The sequence below is a fragment of the Symphalangus syndactylus genome, chromosome 5 (assembly GCF_028878055.3).
Source record: "Symphalangus syndactylus isolate Jambi chromosome 5, NHGRI_mSymSyn1-v2.1_pri, whole genome shotgun sequence".
NCBI lineage: Eukaryota > Metazoa > Chordata > Mammalia > Primates > Hylobatidae > Symphalangus > Symphalangus syndactylus.
Window position 1 is genome coordinate 57,231,829 of NC_072427.2, and position 18,353 is coordinate 57,250,181.

The window sequence follows — 18,353 nt, forward strand, 5'->3', positions numbered from 1 at the left end:
CCCCTCCCCTGGAAGCAGCTCTGAGGGGAACAGTCACATGTGGAGAGTGCAGGGCGCTGTGTCCAGCCGGGGGAAGGAGGTCACCAAGGGGGTTGACCCTCCTCTGGCCAGGTGGCTGCCTTCTGACACACCAGCCTCTCTCTCTAGCATGGTGGCCCCCACACACCCAGCCTGTGAACCTACAGCCCTCAAGAAGGCTTTGGCCAAATTAATTAGCGGCTCCCTCTCTCAGGAGGAAGCACAGCTGAAGGATGCGGAGGGCAGTAGAGTTGTGTATGCTCTGCCCCGCTCTCTCCACAGTCTGACCAGAAGGAAGGGGGCTTTCAGCCAGGCTCGCCCAGGCTGGGGTCTGAGTGTCACTGTCCAGCTATTGGCTTCTTGCTTAATGGGTGAGCCCAGCTGCTCCTGTGCAGCTGCCGCCCTAGTGAGGGTGAACCGGCAGGCGAGTTACATTTCTGAAAGCCTGGGAATACAGTAAATATTAGGCTGTGGGCTGCTGGGCCAGGAAGGTTTGTTTATCTATTGACTTGATGAGGGAGGGTTATAGGTACAACCAGTTTAAAGATGGAAATTTCGAGAGAGCAGGCAGGGATTTAGTGCTGGGTAAGGCAAGAAGGCTTGTCAAAGCAGCTCTTCTGGGGAGGCCAAAATCCTGTACCGATGTCCTCAGCACGTTCATCAGCTGCTGGGGGAGTGCTGGACAGGATGAAAGCACAGGAGAACTTTCTGGATGATAGAAATACTCTATATCTTCAAAGGAGGTGGGTTACATGGGTAATGCATTTGTTGAAACTGATCAAAATGGAAACCAGATCTGTGCATTTCACTGAATATAAATTATACCTCAAATTAAATACATTTCTTAAAAGACAGATGGGCCGGATGCAGTGGCTCACGCCTGTAATCCCAACACTTCGGGAGGCTGAGACGGGTAGCTCACCTGAGTCAGGAGCTCGAGACCAGCCTGGAAAACGTGGTGAAATCCTGTCTCTATTAAAAAAATAAAAATTAGCCAGGCATGGTGGCACACACCTGTAATCCCAGCTACTCGGGAGACTGAGGCAGGAGAATTGCTTGAACCCAGGAGGCAGAGGTTACAGTGAGCAGAGACTGTGCCACTGCACTAGAGCCTGGGCAACAGAGCGAGACTCCATCTCAAAAAAAAAAAAAAAAAAAAGAAAAGACAGATGAAGGTTTTCAACTTTCACTAAAGGCAGAGTAGCTTGTTACAGATTAGCCTCCCCACAGGAGCAGTTAGAAAAACTGGACAAAAATGTGCCCCACCACCAAAAACAATTGTTGGAAGGTAATTGAAGACCTCAGCGAGGACTTGAGTGACCAGGCCTAGGAGGTGACCCTGACAGTCTGTAGTGCTTTCCCACATTTGGTGATTGGTCAACAGTAGAGGGCTAAGAGGCTAAGAAACTTGAGTATGAAGTGGTAGTTAACAGGCTGGAAAGCCTAGCTGAATGTCTGGCACTCTCACAGGGCTGAAATGACCTAATGAGTATTTGGGTCCCCGGGAGATGGGACCTTGGTGGGGACCCTGGAAGGGCCACCCCTAGGAGTCCAAATGAATAAAACATAGACCAGCCGCCACAAAACCTAAAACCTGCTTTGAACCGGCTTAGTCCCAAACTAGATGAAGGCGATCTGCACTTACTCCAATCGTGTGCCATAAAGTCAAAGTCAATACTCTCTGGAGGCAGATAAAAGTTTACTAGGAATGCCGTAAGACAACACAAGACTAAATGAGAAAGACCAAGAAGAAAACTAATAGAAACATACATGTAGGGAAGAAACTTTTTTTTTTTTTTTGAGACAGAGTCTTGCTCTGTCACCCAGGCTTCAGTGCAGTTGCACGATCTCAGCTCACTGCAACCTCTGCCTCCCAGGTTCAAGCGATTCTCCTGCCTCAGCCTCCCAAGTAGCTGGGATTACAGGCATGCGCCACCATGCCCGGCTAATTTTTGTATTGGCCAGGCTGGTCTTGAACTCCTGACCTCAGGTCATCCATTCACCTCAGCCTCCCAAATTGCTGGGATTACAGGCATGAGCCACGTGCCTGGCCAGTATTTTGCCACAATTTAAAATAAATAAATTTTTTTTTTCAGGTTTGTGCTGAGACTATATTCTAAACAGTCACATGGCGGCTTACTCTTCTCCAGGCCTTGCTGCCGGCTTTTACATGCTGATTGTCTTTGCCTTCTTGTCATCTGCTTGGTAGATGGCAGCTTCCAGGTGCTCCTAAGGGGCCAGGAAGGAGAGTGAGAAGGCACGGAGTTTGCCAGGTCATCCCCCTTGGGGCCCCGCCCTCATGAACTCCCTCAACAGGGTCTCCTGCAACTATTGGTGGGCCATCTCGGCCACCGCTTCGCCCTGAGCTTCCTGCTGCTGCAGCTGGGCAGTGCCTCCTTCTCAGAGGCCAGCTGCTGATAGGTGGCCACGTACTGCTGCAGGTGACCCAGGTAATGGTCTGGCTGCTGCTGCAGACTCTGAGCCTCTTGGCTCTTCAGCTCCACCTGCAGGATAGGCGTCAGGGTAGGTAGTGGCTGGCTTCCAGATTCTGGGCCCATAAACAGGGTGGCGAGGGCACTGTGGGGCTCTGTCGCCTGCCCAGGCCCCTGGACCTGGCCCCTTCCTCCAGGCCTAAGTGACTGCCTCCCTTGCCTAGAAGCCCATGCCTCCCTCCCCAGCCTCAAATCTCACACCCTTCTTCCCACCATTTAAACTGTAGGCCACAGACCGGTGGAAAAGCAGAGGGAGCCAACCACCATCTGCTAAGTTGTGGCGAGGTCGTTCTGTATGATCTCCAGGGTTTGCACACAGCTTCGCCTGCTCCCCCTAGAGCTCGGCCTTCCACCCCAGCTCCCCCAGCCTCTCCTCCAGCTCCTGCAGCCTCACCTCCTGTTCCTGCATCTTCTCCTCCTGCTGCCACAGCCTCATTTCCTGCCTCCGCATCTTCTCCTCCTGCCTCTGCATCTTCTCCTCCTGTTCCTGCATCTTCTCCTCCTGTTCCCACATCTTCTCTTCCTGTTCCTGCATCATCTCCTCCTTCTCCCACATCTTCTCCTCCTGCTCCCGTATCTTCTCTTCCTGCTTGCACAGCTTCTCCTCCTGCCTCCACATCTTCTCCTCCTGTTCCCGGATCTTCTCCTCCTGCCTCCGTATCTTCTCCTCCTGCTCCTGCATCTTCTCCTCGTCCTCCTGCATCTTCTCCTCCGCCTCCCGCAGCTTCTCCTTCTGATCTTGCATCATCTCCTCCTGCTTCTGTATCTTCTCCTCCTGCCTCCACATCTTCTCCTCCTGCTCCTGCCTCTTCTCCTGCTTCTGTATCTTCTCCTCCTGCCTCCACATCTCCTCTTCCTGCTCCCGTATCTTCTCCTCCTGGCTCCACATCTTCTCCCCCTGCTCCTGCCTCTGCATCTTCTCCTCCTGCTCCCGTATCTTCTCCTCCTGCTCCCGTATCTTCTCCTCCTGCTCCCGTATCTTCTCCTCCTGCCTCCACATCTTCTCCCCCTGCTCCTGCCTCCACATCTTCTCCTCCTGCTCCCGTATCTTCTCCTTCTGCTCTTGCCTCTTCTCCTCCTGCCTCCATATCTTCTCCTCCTACTCCCGTATCTTCTCCTTCTGCTCTTGCCTCTTCTCCTCCTGCCTCCATATCTTCTCCTCCTGCTCCTGTATCTTCTCCTGCTCGTGCATCTTCTCCTCCTTCTCCCATATCTTCTCCTCCTTCTCCCGCATCTTCTCCTCCTTCTCCCGCATCTTCTCCTCCTTCTCCCATATCTTCTCCTCCTTCTCCCGCATCTTCTCCTCCTTCTCCCGCATCTTCTCCTCCTTCTCCCGCATCATCTCCTCCTGCTCCCGCATCTTCTCCTCCTGCTCCCACATCTTCTCCTCCTGCTCCCGTATCTTCTCCTCCTGCCTCCACATCTTCTCCTGTTGTTGCTGGTTCAGGCGGTTCCACAACTCGTTCTCTTCCACCTGGGCTTGGAGCTTTGCTGACACACTCTGCAGCTCCTTACCCAGGTGGTCAGCCTCCGCCTGCAGCTGCTGCTGGAATCGTGAAAGTGTTGGTTTGAACCTCAGAAGGAAACAGACTCATGAGCTAGCCATATAAATGTCATCTATAAAATAATGGTTTTCATCTATGATCCTTTAAAAAATATTTTTTTAAGCCCGAAGTCTGAGATTCTGATTCCCCAGGCAGGGGCCCAATTTGTACATTCTTAGCACACTCTAGAGGATTCTATGGCGGGACCAGAACAAGGACCCAAATTTTCCAGCTCTTGGCTGGAGCCTCCCCACACCCTGCATGATCCCTAGACCATGGTCCCAGCTGGATGGGGCTCCCACAACCCCCTGGGTTGCAGCCACTTGCCTGTGGCAGCAGGAGCTTGGCCCTCTCCAGCTTCCTTTTTAGCTCCTTTATGTTGAGCTGGATCTCAGACTTTTCAGATTCTACAAGTCGAAGTTTTTCCTGTAGTTCGGCATTTTTCTGCTTCAACTCCTCATCGGTTATGCTGTGGCCAGAGGCAGTAGAGAAAGGAACAAATGAAGAACAGAAAGGACCACTTTGGTGACCAACCCTCTACTTTTGCCCCACAACCACAGAACGGTGGCATTGGTAGGGACCCCAGGAATTAAAAGTCACAGGTGGCAGGCCAGAGAGAAGACATGAGTTGCCTGAGGCTACCCCATGAGTCAGTGGCCCAGCCGGCACTAGAGCTTCCCTGTGCACACATGAAAACCTGTAGGAGCCTCTCCCCATGCTCACCTGTACCCCCCACCTCCCAGCACACCACCCATGCTAAGGGCCCCCAGACCTCCCATTCCACCCTCCCCCATCCTACGTGTTCCTGTACAGTTCCAGACTCAGGGCGTCCCTCTCCTTTGTTAACTCCTCCACGTACTGCAAATAGAGAAAGGTGAAGTCAGAATAGAGCAGGCAGAGGAGCAGCGGGCCAACCAGGAACAACAGCTACACTGATACTCCACAGTAACTCTCCCTCACTCTCAATCACACCTGACATGTTCTCAAGGCATTTCCAAGCCCATGGTCTCATTTGTTTTTCTTTCTTCGTTTTCTTTGTCTCTCTTTCTTTCTCTCCTTCCTTCCCTCCCTCCCTCTCTCTCTCTCTTTCTTTTCTTTTCTTTTTTTTTTTTTTTTTTTGGCAGAGTTTCATTCTTGTTGCCCTGGCTGGAGTGCAATGGTGCAATCTCAGCTCACTACAACCTCCGCCTCCTGGGTTCAATTGATTCTCCTGCCTCAGCCTCCCAAGTAGCTAGGATTACAGGCATGTGCCACCACAATTGGCTAATTTTGTATTTTTAGTAGAGACGGGGTTTCTCCATGTTGGTCAGTCTAGTCTTGAACTCCCGGCCTCAAGTGATCCGCCCACCGCAGCCTCCCAATGTGCTGGCATTACAGGCGTGAGCCAGAGCACCTGGCCTGCATTTGTTTTTCAAATAACTCAGTAAAGGTGGAAGGGACAGGGAAAGAAACGACAGGGAAAGAGATTGAATTGATAACTGGCTAACAGGGGCCCAGAGAGATCAGATAATATTGCTATTGTTATTACTGTTATTACTACCACTGTTGGAATCTTTATTGAGTGCTTCACCAGGCACTATGCTAACAGTCCCATTTAATCCTCACAACCTCCATAGGAGATGGTTACCATTATTACCTCTATTGTGTAGATGAAAAACATGGGGTATTAAAGGTTAAGTGCTTGCCTAAGATCACTTACAGCTGGGATTTCAACACCCAGGTATATCTGATTCTCTAAGCCCATTCTTTCACCGGGGGTAGGGGCACAGATAAGAAGGAGGAAATTAATCTTTTATTGAATTTTTGAAAAGATGATACCTTCGCATAGTCCAAAACTCAGAAAGTACAGAAGGGAAATATCTCCCCCCACACTGTTCCTCTCTCCTGAGTTTTTTACAAATCTTTACAAACATGTTTTATGTATATTACCATAATGCGTACACACACACACATATATACCTGCCCCCTCTCTCCACACAAATAATAACATACTCTAGATACTCTTCTGTACCTTTATGGTACAAGTACCCTAACCGCCACTTGGGACTTGGCCAAGGCCACAGCCAAGTATGGGCAGGGCTGGCACTTGGCCTCTGAGCTCTATGTCCAGTGCTCGCTCCCCACGGTGCTCCCAAACTCACCCACAGCAGCCGACTCAGCCCCAGTTGGCCTCTAACAACCACACACAAAAGCAGCAAGAAATGGCCATGCTGCCTTCTAGGCAGGACACTCCATCCTACAGAAGGGACCTTTAGGCTCACTCCTCCATCTGCGAAGCTGGGCTCCCAGGGGACAGGGCAGGTGGTTGGACTCACCCTATCCGCCTTCTTCTTCTGTGTAGACACAGCAGAGAGAGCCTGCTCTAACTCTCCTGCAAACATCCATGAATCATGCAGGCGGCTGATCAGATCCCTGGACTCTCCTGGAATGAGAGACATTCAGATGAGGCCCAAAGGACTCCCCCTAAAGTCCTGTCAAAGTGCCAGGTTGAAGGATGACGGGGTGCCAGATTCCCACCTTCCAACTGCTTGACAGCATGCTGGCTGTAATAGAGTGCCGTCCGAAGCTCCGTTTTCTGACACGTAAGGATTCGTATGGTATGAACCTGGGCCTTTGGGAGGAGACAACCAAGTGCTGAAAGAGAAGCAAAGAAACATTCTCCAGAGGACAGGAGGGAATGTCACACCCTCCACTCACCTCTAGCTCCCTCCTTAGGGCTTCCTGATGTTGGTGGCTTGCCTTCTTTTCCTATAGAAAGAGGAAGACAGAGTTCTTACTAGGGGGAGGCAGAGATGGCACAGCGAGAGACATGCCCCCAGAATGGCACCACTGCCCCAGGACAGGCCCACCCATGGGACTAGTTTATCAGGGACACTGTTGGGATGGGGTGGAATACGGGGGGTGAGCCTTCTTTCCCAGGCTGGGAGTGGGCGAGATGAGACTGGGGCCTCTACAGCTGAGTGCCCCCAAACCCAGCGGTCATGTCGTGAGCAAACAAAGAAATCACGTTACTTCTTCCAGCTGAGCTCGGTTCTGTTGTTTCTGTGGGGAGAGTCAAAGGAAGGTGACTGAGGGTGGCCCCCTCGACTCTATTCCTCAGGCCAGGAAGCGATAGGCAGGGGCCAGGAATGGATTTAAAAGGCACAGTTCTCAGACCCAGTGGGAACACGAACTGGTAAACTCTCCTCAACTCCCAAAGAAGAAGGATTTGGGTCTTTGTTGGATTTTGCCCACAGCCACTGAACTCAAAATCTGAAACTAGATTTTCTTGGAAAGACAGTAACAGAAACCCTCAGAGATGGAGTGTGAGAAAAGCCCACCCTTCTGCCAGCTTGTGATCTAGAAAGGTGCATTCATTCGGCAAACACTGAGCACATACGGGCCAGGGACGGTTCTGCACAGCGGGGATATGGGATGGAAAAGGCAGACGGGAGCCCTTGGCCCCGAGGTTTCCATTCTAGGGGGCCTTTAACTCTCGGACTCTCAGAGCTAACAGAAACCTCTGATACTCTCTAACTCTACCTCAGGAAACGCAAGCCCAAGAAGGAGAGTTTACAGCAGGCCTTGGACTAGGGATTAACATAAAAACACAATGACAAATCTCATTTAAACGTCACAAATGTAAGTAAAACGATACCACTCCTAGTTTACAGATGTGAAAAGAGAGGCCCAAAGAGCTCAAGCAATTTGCCCTAAATCATATCCCTAGAAGATGGAGAGGTAGGATTCAAACCCAGAATTCTTAACCAGTACCTGGCAGTTCTTCCACAATCTTAACAATTACCCTCCACCCCGCCTTGGGCCCTCTGTCCCCAGGAGCCTGGCCAGTCAAGACTCACATCCTCAGGCGAGTGGCAACCACAAGAAGTTGTTGTCTCAGGGTTAGTGCCATTATTTATTTTCTTCTTTTTGGTGTCGCTTGCTCCTGTACCAACACTGGGGTTGGTCTGGGGATGAGGGTCTCTCAACTGTGGAAAGGAAGAGCAGTGATACTCATGAGAACTACAAGCTCCTACAGTCACATCCTGCTTTACAGTTTACACTAAATACTCTTATAGACCATCTGATTTAATGCCACCAACTGTAGGAAATGTTGTCACAATCATTTAGTGACTGAGAGAGATTGATACCATGGCTGAAAAAAAGGCAGTAATGGAACTTAAACTCAGTTTTCTGACTCTGAGCTCTGGGATTTTGCCACAAATCAACAGCTGCCAGGGATCAAAACCAGAGCCAGAGGTGGAAAAGCAAATATTAAGTAGGCAGGAACTGTCCACTATGTGGTTTAGAGTTATTCACCGTCACATGTCTGTTAGTGTTAAGAAGTACATCAGTACCTCTCAAACTTTTACATCAATGTATCCTCATGGCAGAAGGCAGCCTTTCTGTTAAATCTGGGAATTTAACAGAAAGAGGACAACCCAAGCCTCATTTCAGAGAGAAGTCATGTATAGTCTTATAAATCTATGTGACTTTCATCCCTAAGTACATTAATGTTTTGTCTCTCAATAGAATCAAGGGAAACTGATGCTTCATAAAGATGCCCCATATTTATCCTGTGGCACTCAAAGTTCCCCAGGCTGAGATGAGATGAGGAAGACTCAAGCTGTCAAGTTCAGTCTCCCAAGATGTGTTCCACAGAAGATAAGCAGATCTCACTCCAGAAACCAGTGACTGAGGGGCACTCTTGTCCCAGAACAATGGAGAATTCAAATCTGAGGTGCAGAACTCAGAAAAAATGTTAAAGTCTCTCTGGAGGGTAGAAGCCTGGGAGAAAACCAAACCAAACCCATTCTCCCATTGCCACCAGAGACACTGTCAATGTGTTGAGCTCATGGGGGAGGTGTAGGCTTTTCACACTGTCAATGTCTGTGGTAAGGAAGTAAGACAGCCTGAAACCTCTCTCTCCTAGGTCTCACGGTCCCCACTCCCCTTCCAGCTGGAAACCTGTGCTGCAACCAAAGGAAACAGAAATGGGCAAGAACACTTAGGACACTGGGTCCTAAGACCAAAGGCCAGTCTTGTGGTAGTAATGACAGTTTGTAGAGGGACTGTGACATCACTACATTCCACTCCTCGGCGGAGTGGCGGGGGTTGGGGGTACACATGAGTGCAATGCCCAAGTGGCCGCTTTGAGACTGGGGAAGGGGTCACAAAATTGGGACCCAGGTCCTTGGAGACGTGACCCCAAAGAGCCCCGGGAGGTCAGGCTTGGGGTGGCAGGAGGTGAGGGCCAAGTAAGGAGCAAGGAGCCCCAGGAGTCACATCCCCAAAGTCACCCTGTGGCAACTGGTGAGGGCAGGTTCTGGGGCACCCAGGTCCTTGGAGATGTGAGCCCAAAGAGCCCAGGGAGGTCAGGTTTGGGGTAGCAGGAGGTAAGGGCAGAGTATGGAGTCGGAAGCCCCGGGAGTCACCTGCTCAAAGTCACCCGGGGGTGTCGGGCAGGGCAGGGGCAAGACTCATGAGGGGTTTGGGCTGGCTGATAAGATTTTGGTGTGGGGAGCCCAGAGGCACTGGGGGGGCCCAGCCCGGTGTGCCTCAGGAGTGGCACAGACTCTGGCAGCAGTTCGGCTGTCAGAGGGGGCCTCGGGTTGGGTTGGGGTGCTGATGCATTTACCTTTTCCTTGGCCTCGGCCAGTTTGCTCTGTTGGGTTTCTTTGGACATCATGGGATGGGTAGGGAGGTGGGGTTGGGGCCACATCAGCACAATCCAGGTGAGGACAACTATATACCTCCAGTCACCTATACGTAGCTGTGTGACTGAGCCATAAGAGGCGTAACCAGGGCTGCACTAGAATGCAGAATAGGGGCGAGACCTTAATGCTTCAAGCCCATTGGTCAATGAGAAAGATGAAAGGGAAAGGAGAAATGGCCAGACAGCAGCATGTCATGAAGGACCTGTGGTGTCACAAGGAAAGCTGCCCATGCAACTGCTGTCCCCGCCCACTCCAGGAGAGGGGTGGAGCTGGCTGTCACTTTAAAAACTTTAAAACTTTAGTACCTCAATTGAGGTACAAATCCTATTAAAATGGAAATTTTATAGTGTGTTTGATGATTGATAAAGCAGACTATATTATCCAACATTCCAATAAGATAAAATAATCACAATGTCTTCTCTTTTTTGGAAAAACTTTCTCTCATTCTCCTACATTAGTGTTAACATTTTTTTTTTGTTTTTTTTTTGTTTGTTTTTTTTTTAAAACAAGAAACCAAGAAACTTGTCTAATATCTTTAAAAACACAAAGTTTTTAAGCCAGGCGTGATGGCTCATGCCTGTAATCCCAGCACTTTGGGAGGCTGGGGCAGGTGGATCACCTGAATTCAGGAGTTCAAGACCAGCCTGGCCAACATGATGAAACCCTGTCTCTACTAAAAATACAAAAGTAGCTGGGCATGGTGGCAGGTGCCTGTAATCCCAGCTACTTGGGAGGCTGAGGCAGGAGAATCCCTTGAACCTGTGAGGCAGAGGTTGCAGTGAGCCAAAATCATGCCACTGCACTTCAGCCTGGGCTACAGAACGAGACTCTGTCTCTAAATACATACATACATACACACAGACACACACACACACAGACACACACACACACACATAAAGCTTTCCATTTAATAAGCACTCAAAGTTCTCTACAAGTTTAAAGCAAATACAAGACGCTTCTAAAGTAAGGCTAAATGCTAAGTGATGGGGGAGAGAAAAAGGACATAAATAACTCCTACTCTCACGATGTTAATCAATAAATCCTATTTTTCTAGAATCACCTGGCCTCTAAGCCCTGAAAATGAAACTGAATTTCTCACTTGATACTTGGGTATGACTTGCAATCATGAAAACCAAGAATTGTGTTATGTCACTGTGTATTTGCTTGTTACCTGGGATCAAGGGTTGACTTTTTCAAGATTTGTTCTATTACCTGTGTGCTTCTTATCTCAGACCAAACTAAGCTTTTTCTAAGGTTCTACAATTTACAGTTAGTATATGAGTGGTTCTCAAAAATGTAGTCTGAGGACCAGGAGCACCTGGGAACTTCTTATAAATGTAAATTCTCAGGCCCCACCCTAGACCTGATGAATCAGAAACTCTGGAGTAGGGCCCAGCAATCCGTGCTGCAATAAGCCGTCCAGGTGTTCAGGAACCTCTGCCATACAGCAGGTAGAAAAATGTGTTTCCTTCTGTAGGTCCAAAGCCAGGAATACTATATGTTCTGTCTCAATATGAAACAATGACATGCAATTAAAAGACATAAATCTCCTTCCTACTTCCACCCTCCAGCCAGTGTGTTTTATTTTTATGAGTTCAATAAGAAAACGCGTGGCAATCAGAGATTTCATCTAAAAAATATATTTACAGTTATCAGTTCTCATCCAGCCTGATCTCATCCAATAGCATTTCTGTCCTCTTACATCTAAAGTTTTAGAAAAGGATCTTCACAATGTAAAACTCAGGTGCACTAGGAGCTCTATGATAAAAGACCAAGTAGCTCTGAATGTCCAAACTTACTAGAGAAGAAAAGTGGACTCATTCGCTGTATTTTCAAATCGCATTCAACAGGAAATTAAAGTTTTGATTTTTTTTTCACTTTCATCCTTCCAAGTTAATAGAATTAAACCAGAATACTCCATTCTTCCAAAGCCTCTAGCCGGGCAAACTTTTACTGTATTACTTCTTGCTTTTCAATGGATATAAAGCAGTGTCCTGGTAGGCACATTTTGTATACCTGCAAAGATGCAAAACTAAACAGTTCCATCTGTTCAATATTAAAACAAAAGTCCCGTAAACCTCAGATGGTGAGTGTAATACTTCAGCACTAGCACAAAAGCCTCAAATATAAAAAGATACCAAGAACACCACTAGCAAGCAAAAGTAAGCTCTTGGCCAGGAGCAGTAGTTCACGCCTGTACTCCCAGCATGTTGGCAAGCCAAGGTGAGTAAGTCAGGAGTTCAAGACCAGCCTGGGCAGCATAGCGAATTCACATCTCTACAAAAAAATTTAAAAATTAGCTGGGCATGGTGGCACACACCTGTATTCCAGAGCTACTTGGGAGGCTGAGGTGGGAAAATCACTTGAGCCCAGGAGTTTGAGGCTGCAGTAGCTATGATCATGCCATTGCACTCCAATTGGGGTGACAGAGCGAGATCTAGTTATTACATTCTGTCCTGCTCCTGTTTCCACTAAAATCACCAAGTTAAAATGTGTTCATTCAGCAGGATAAAAATCAAGTGAAATTTGACTTGGGTGCTTTGCTAGGAAAAAAATATATAAATAAAGTGAAATGACAAATTACTTACTGGGAGAAAGTCTTTGTAACCTCAATGACAGATAAAAGGTTTGTATCCTTAGCCTTTAAAGAAATCTTTAAAATTACTCAGAAAAAAAAAATGAATGATTTCTAGCAGAAAATGGGCAATGGAGAAACCAGCACTTCCCACAAGAATAAAAATGGCCAATGAGCATATGAAAAAGATTCAAAAGCACTAGAAATCAAAGAAGTGTAATGAAAACAATGAGATTTTCTGCTTAAAGACCAGCAAAGATGACCAATGGCAGGGGGAACCTGGAGCTCCGTCCCTGTTGGTGGGAGCATAAACTGAACCAATTTTCCTACAGGATAATTTGAAATTTCTTTTAAAAATCCTAAAACAGTTTTATATTATTTTCCTCTAGAAATTCTACTTCTATGAATTCAGTGCAAAAATCCTTACTCGAGTCCATAAAAATGTATATAGAAGGAAATTCACCTCTAGGGTGGCAACGATTCACTGGATGTATGCATCCAGCTATAGGCCGGGCGCGGTGGCTCATGGCTGTAATCCCAGCACTTTGGGAGGCCGAGGCGGGCGGATCACGAGGTCAGGAGATTGAGACCATCCTGGCCAACACGGTGAAACCCCATCTCTACTAAAAAAAGACAAAAAATTAGCCGGGCATGGTGGCGGGTGCCTGTAGTCCCAGCTGCTTGGGAGGCTGAGGCAGCAGAATGGTATGAACCCAGGAGGCAGAGCTTCCAGTGAGCTGAGATGGCACCACTGCACTTCAGCCTGGGCGACAGAGCAAGACTCCGTCTCAAAAAAAAAAAATACATCCAACTATTCAAAATGATGATGCCAGGATATATTTCTGCCATAGAAACATGCTTAAAATATAGTAAGTGACAAAAGACCATATGTTATGATTCTACTTTTTAAAATGTTTATATGCATAAAAAGTGTAAAAAGTAACAAACCAGAATGTTTTGAGTGGCAAAATTAAAGATTTATATTTTGTCATCCAAATTATTACAAAAAGAATGTGATTTCTTTTATAATTAGGGAGAAGTGTTATTTTCATTTATTTATATTTATTTTTCTTTTCTCTTTCTTCTTTTTTCTCCTGTATGTATCCCATGCAGGCTAGAGCGCTTAAATCCCTGCCTCCTGAGGGAAATCAGCCCATTTTCGGGACATGCAGTACACAAAGCTGCCCCATCTTCCCTTTATTTTTAATTTTTATTTTATTGATTTACTTATTTATGTTGAGATGGAGTCTCGCTCTGTTGCCCAGGCTGGAGTGCAGTGGCGTGTCTCAGCTCACTGCAACCTCCATCTCCCGACTTCAAGAGATTCCCCTGCCTCAGCCTCCCGAGTAGCTGGGACTACAGGCATGCACCTCCATGCCCAGCTAATTTTTGTATTTTTAGTAGAGAGAGTGTTTTACCATCTTGGACAGGCTGGTCTTGAACTCCTGACCTCAAGTGATCCATCTGCCTTGGCCTCCCAAAGTGCTGGGATTACAGGCATGAGCCACTGTGCCTGGTCTGTCATATTATTTCTAAAAATTTCAGTGACATTTCAATTAAGTTAAATTTAATTCTTACTGACCTGATCTGTTATCCTCTGTTTAATGACATCTTCCAGTTGAAAGGTGTTTCCTCTGTAATCACAGGTGCTAAAGGAAATACAACATGTATTCATTAGGTGGATATCCACTAAACCACTGATTCTTGCATTGTAGTCCTTAGACCCTCAGCATCAGCAACACATGGGAACTTGTTAGACATGCAAATTCCTGGGCCAGCCCCACACCTCCTGAATCAGAAAGTGGGGAAGAGGGACAGCTATCTGTGCTTTAATAAGCCTTGAGATGCTCCCTGAAGTTTGAAAACTACAGAACTAGAATACATATGGTAGTAAGTGCTCATACTTTATCCAAGTTACCTTCTCCTCTTTTCCATTCCCTTTTCCGTTGAAAGAAAATGAGAACTCATTTGGATTTAATGGGTATAAGAAAGAAGGCAATGAGATGACCAGGGTTTCAAGTTAGAGTTCAAAGTTTAATCAGTGGACAGTGACAGGATGCAAACCTTCTAAACAGATTACTATAAGAAAGCTGATTATAATCTATACAGTAGGTATCATTAGTGTATGGATGTTAAATTTTTGGGGTGGATTAATGGTATTGTGATTATGTAGGAGAATGTCCTGGTTCTGAGAAGATACCTGCGAAAGTACTTAAGAGCGAAATGCTCTGATACTGGCAACTTACTTTGAAATGATTCAGGGGGAAAAAGGGCACATATACAATCTTCCATACGCGGAGGAGAGAAAACAAATATGACAAAACGTTAACTTGTGAATCCAGTTGAATAGCATACAGATGTTCACTGTATGATTTTATCAACTTTTCTGTGTTTGCAAGTTTTTAAAATAAAAAGTTGAGGGAAAAGAAACATAACCCCAAATCTTTCTATGAAATGAAACCATAGAAAAAGCACAGAAGTGAACACTTTGCAGAAGAGCGCACCGTACCCATCCGGAGAGCATGGTCAAAGCACAGGGTCTCCTCCAGGAGGCTATTCTCTGGTCTCTTCTGTGCTGTCACTTCCCCCTGATGCTCCCAAGGCTTTTTTCTAACAACTCTTTTTCTAAAGATGTAATATTTTCATTCATTTAAGACAGAGACAAAATAATTAATATACATTTAGAAAATAAAATTACACTTATACTTGTGTAAAAGCAAAAAATACTCTGAAAAGTGGGGAAGCAAGAGATACACTGTTCTACAATTCTGTTCTCTTCTTACCATCTTTTTATTCTGCCAATGACTTCCTATTCCTGCTGCCTATGGTGGGGTGAGCTGCAAATGATTTCTTTTCCTCATTGATTTGAAATGTCATGTTTATAACATACTAAACTCCCCCAGAAGCATTTGGTTTATTTCTGGGCTCTATTCTATTCAAGTGATCTATCTGTTCACAAGCCGCTATCAATTTTGATTATTAGAGCATCCTAAAGTAATTCTTTTTTTTTTTTTTTCTGAGATGGAGTCTCCTGCTCTGTTGCTCAGGCTGGATTGCAGTGGTATGATCTCCGCCCACTGCAAGCTCTGCCTCCCGGGTTCACACCATTCTCCTGCCTCAGCCTCTGGAGTAGCTGGGACTACAGGCGCCCGCCACCACGCCCAGCTAATTTTTTGTATTTTCAGTAGAGATGGGGTTTCACTGTGTTAGCCAGGATGGTCTTGATCTCCTGACCTCGTGATCCGCCTGCCTCGGCCTCCCAAAGTGTTGGGATTACAGGTTTGAGCCACTGCGCCTGGCTAAGTAATTCTTTGATTAGGATATTAGTATTTGATGGAGCCTGACCCTTTTGACTCTAAACTCAGATTCTTATTATCTCTAACTTCTAAAAGACAACAACTATGACTTCAGTATATAAAATGCCAGCTTTTTCAGCTATCTTACAGAATTCTCTTATTTTCCTAATATTGATTCAGTTTATCCATTTGGTTTTCTCTCCAAACAGTAATGTTTTCATTTTAGTATCCCTAACCTTTTTTTTTTTTTTTTTTTTTTGAGACAGAGTCTCGCTCTGTTGCCCAGGCTGGAGTACAGTTGCACGATCTTAGCTCATTGAAACCTCCGCCTCCCAGGCTTAAGCAGTCCTCTCACCTCAGACTCCCAAGTAGGTGGGACCACATGTGCATGTAACACGACCAGCTAATTTTGTAGTGTTTTGCAGAGATGAGGTCTCACCATGTTGCCCAGGCTGGTTTCAAACCCCTGAGTTCAAGTGCTGAGAGCTCCTGAGCTCCCAAAGTGCTGGGATTACAGGTGAGAACCACTGCTCCTGGCAGTTTTCCTAATCTTATCTTTATCTCTTGTAGTTGCCCTGGCTTATGTGGTTATTAACTGTTAGTGTTAATTAACAGGGGTAACTGTAATACTGGACATTTTGTCGTATTCCTGATCTTAAAGGGATGTTTATAGAATTTCACCCATCATGCATGATGGCAGCTTTTGGCTAGATGTATTTATAATCCATTAGAAATAAAAAAAATAGAAATAAATATTAAATTTTATCAAATGTCTTCCTAACATACATGGAGGGAATTGTGTATTTTCTCCTTAACGTCTTGCAACCAGGAATCATATCAGATCTTCTAATAGTGATTCAAAAGAATAAGGTTCATGTGGTTGTGTGGCATAATTTTTTCCACCGTGCTACGTTTGCCTCACTAGTCATGAATGAGAGAGTGTCTGTGTTTTAATGCTACCTTTGTCAGGTACCTTTGTCAGGTTTGGGTTTTCATGTTCTAACAGTTTCAAAAGAAAAAAGTTTGAAAGTTCTACTTTATTATTTATATGTGGAAATTGCAATAAATTATTTGTGATTTACTGAAAACTTCACTTGAAGGTCTGATATAATTTCAAAGCAAAGCCAAACCTTTCTTTCTTTTTTGTGGGGGGAAGGTGGGAGGAGCAGGATGGGAGGACACTAACTCATTGACACTTTATGGGGTTTTTTTTCCCCTTTAGAATTTATCTTCTGGGGACAATCTGACAATGATGAATTTAATTTAGATTCGCAGATTTTAAAAATAATACTTTTGATATTCTTGGTATCTTTTATTTGCCTATTCCCAGCTCTGTTGCCCAGGCTGGAGTGCTGTGGTCCAATCGTAGCTCACTGCAGCCTTGAACCCCTGGACTCAAGCAATGAGCCCAGATCAGCCTCTCGAGCAGCAGAGACTACAGGCTCACGCTACCACGCCCAGCTAATTTTTTAAATTTTTAGTGGAGACGGGGTTTCACCACGTTGCCCAGGCTGGTCTCGAACTCCTGGGCTCAAGCAATCCTCCCTCCTCAGCCTCCCAAAGTGCTGGGATTACAAGTGTGAGCTACTGTGCCTGGCATGATTCTCATTTTTATTAAAATAAAATTTTAAGATTGGATAAATTATATAGCCAAATTATTGGAACCAGACTACATCTACTAAAATTAAGTGAAATTTCACTTGTCTGAAATCATGACTTACTTTGGAAGATATCTTTGTCATGGTATTAATTAAAATTACAGCTATTTGGCACTCACCAAAATCTATGCAGCACCTTAAAGACATAGGCGGTATCCTCCAGAGCAGTCAAAACAGTTACAAGAAGAGGCTCTCGGGACAGCTTTGTCAGGAGGGACACACTATACATATAAAGACATAAGGGAGACAGAAAAGAAACAACCATTTTACACACAGGCCCCAAGTTGAAAGCTATAGGCTGAGTAATGCAGGCACTGATTTTTGCAAATCAGATGCTTTCCATATGGCATCTCTATATAGTTTGCTTTTGCTTTAGAGAGTAGCAGCAAGATTTTTGGTTTTCTGTTTGTTTTAAGACAGGATCTTGCTCCACCACCCAGGCTGGAGAGCAGTGATGTGATCATAGCTCACTGCAGCATCGACCTCCTGGGCTCAAGTGATCCTCCAGCCTCAGCCACCCAAGTAGCTGGACTACAGGCATACACTACCACGCCCGACTAATTTTTGTATTTTTTGTAGAGACAAGGGCTCACTATGTTGCTCAGGCTGGTCTTGAACTCCTGAGCTCAAGTGATCCTCCAGCTTCAGACTACCAAAGTGCTAAGATTACAGGCGTAAGCCACTGCACCTGGCCAAGATACTTGTTTTCAAAGAACGGTTAATAGTTACAACAAGAAAAATACGGAAGGCTGGGGCACAGTGGCTTACACCTGTAACCTCAGCACTTTGGGAGGCTGAGGCAGGAGGATCACCTGAGGTCAGGAGTTCGAGACCAGCCTGGCCAATAGGGTGAAACCCTGTCTCTACTAAAAATACAAACAATTAGCTGGGCGTGGTGGCCCACACCTGTAGTCCCAGCTACTCAAGAGGTTGAGGCAGGAGAATTGCTTGAACTCAGGAGGTAAAGGTTGCAGTGAGCTGAGATCGTACCACTGTGCTCCAGCCTGAGCGACAGAGAGACATTCTGTCTCAAAAAAAAAAAAAAAAAAGAAAGAAAAGAAAAAAAAAGTAGTT

At 46.1% G+C, this 18,353-nt stretch overlaps 1 protein-coding gene across 1 annotated transcript; it reads right to left on the reverse strand.

Annotated features, from left to right (window-relative positions):
- Positions 1–1,800: 1,800 nt before the first annotated feature.
- Positions 1,801–9,889, reverse strand: LOC129482559 (golgin subfamily A member 6-like protein 26). Its single transcript, XM_055278555.2, is given in 9 exon segments — positions 1,801–2,247; positions 2,905–4,056; positions 4,382–4,523; positions 4,854–4,912; positions 6,370–6,476; positions 6,572–6,665; positions 6,752–6,802; positions 7,894–8,022; positions 9,672–9,889. Coding segments are annotated over 9 exon segments (1,881 nt in total). The 5' UTR covers positions 9,756–9,889; the 3' UTR covers positions 1,801–2,184.
- Between the last annotated feature and the right edge of the window lie 8,464 nt (positions 9,890–18,353).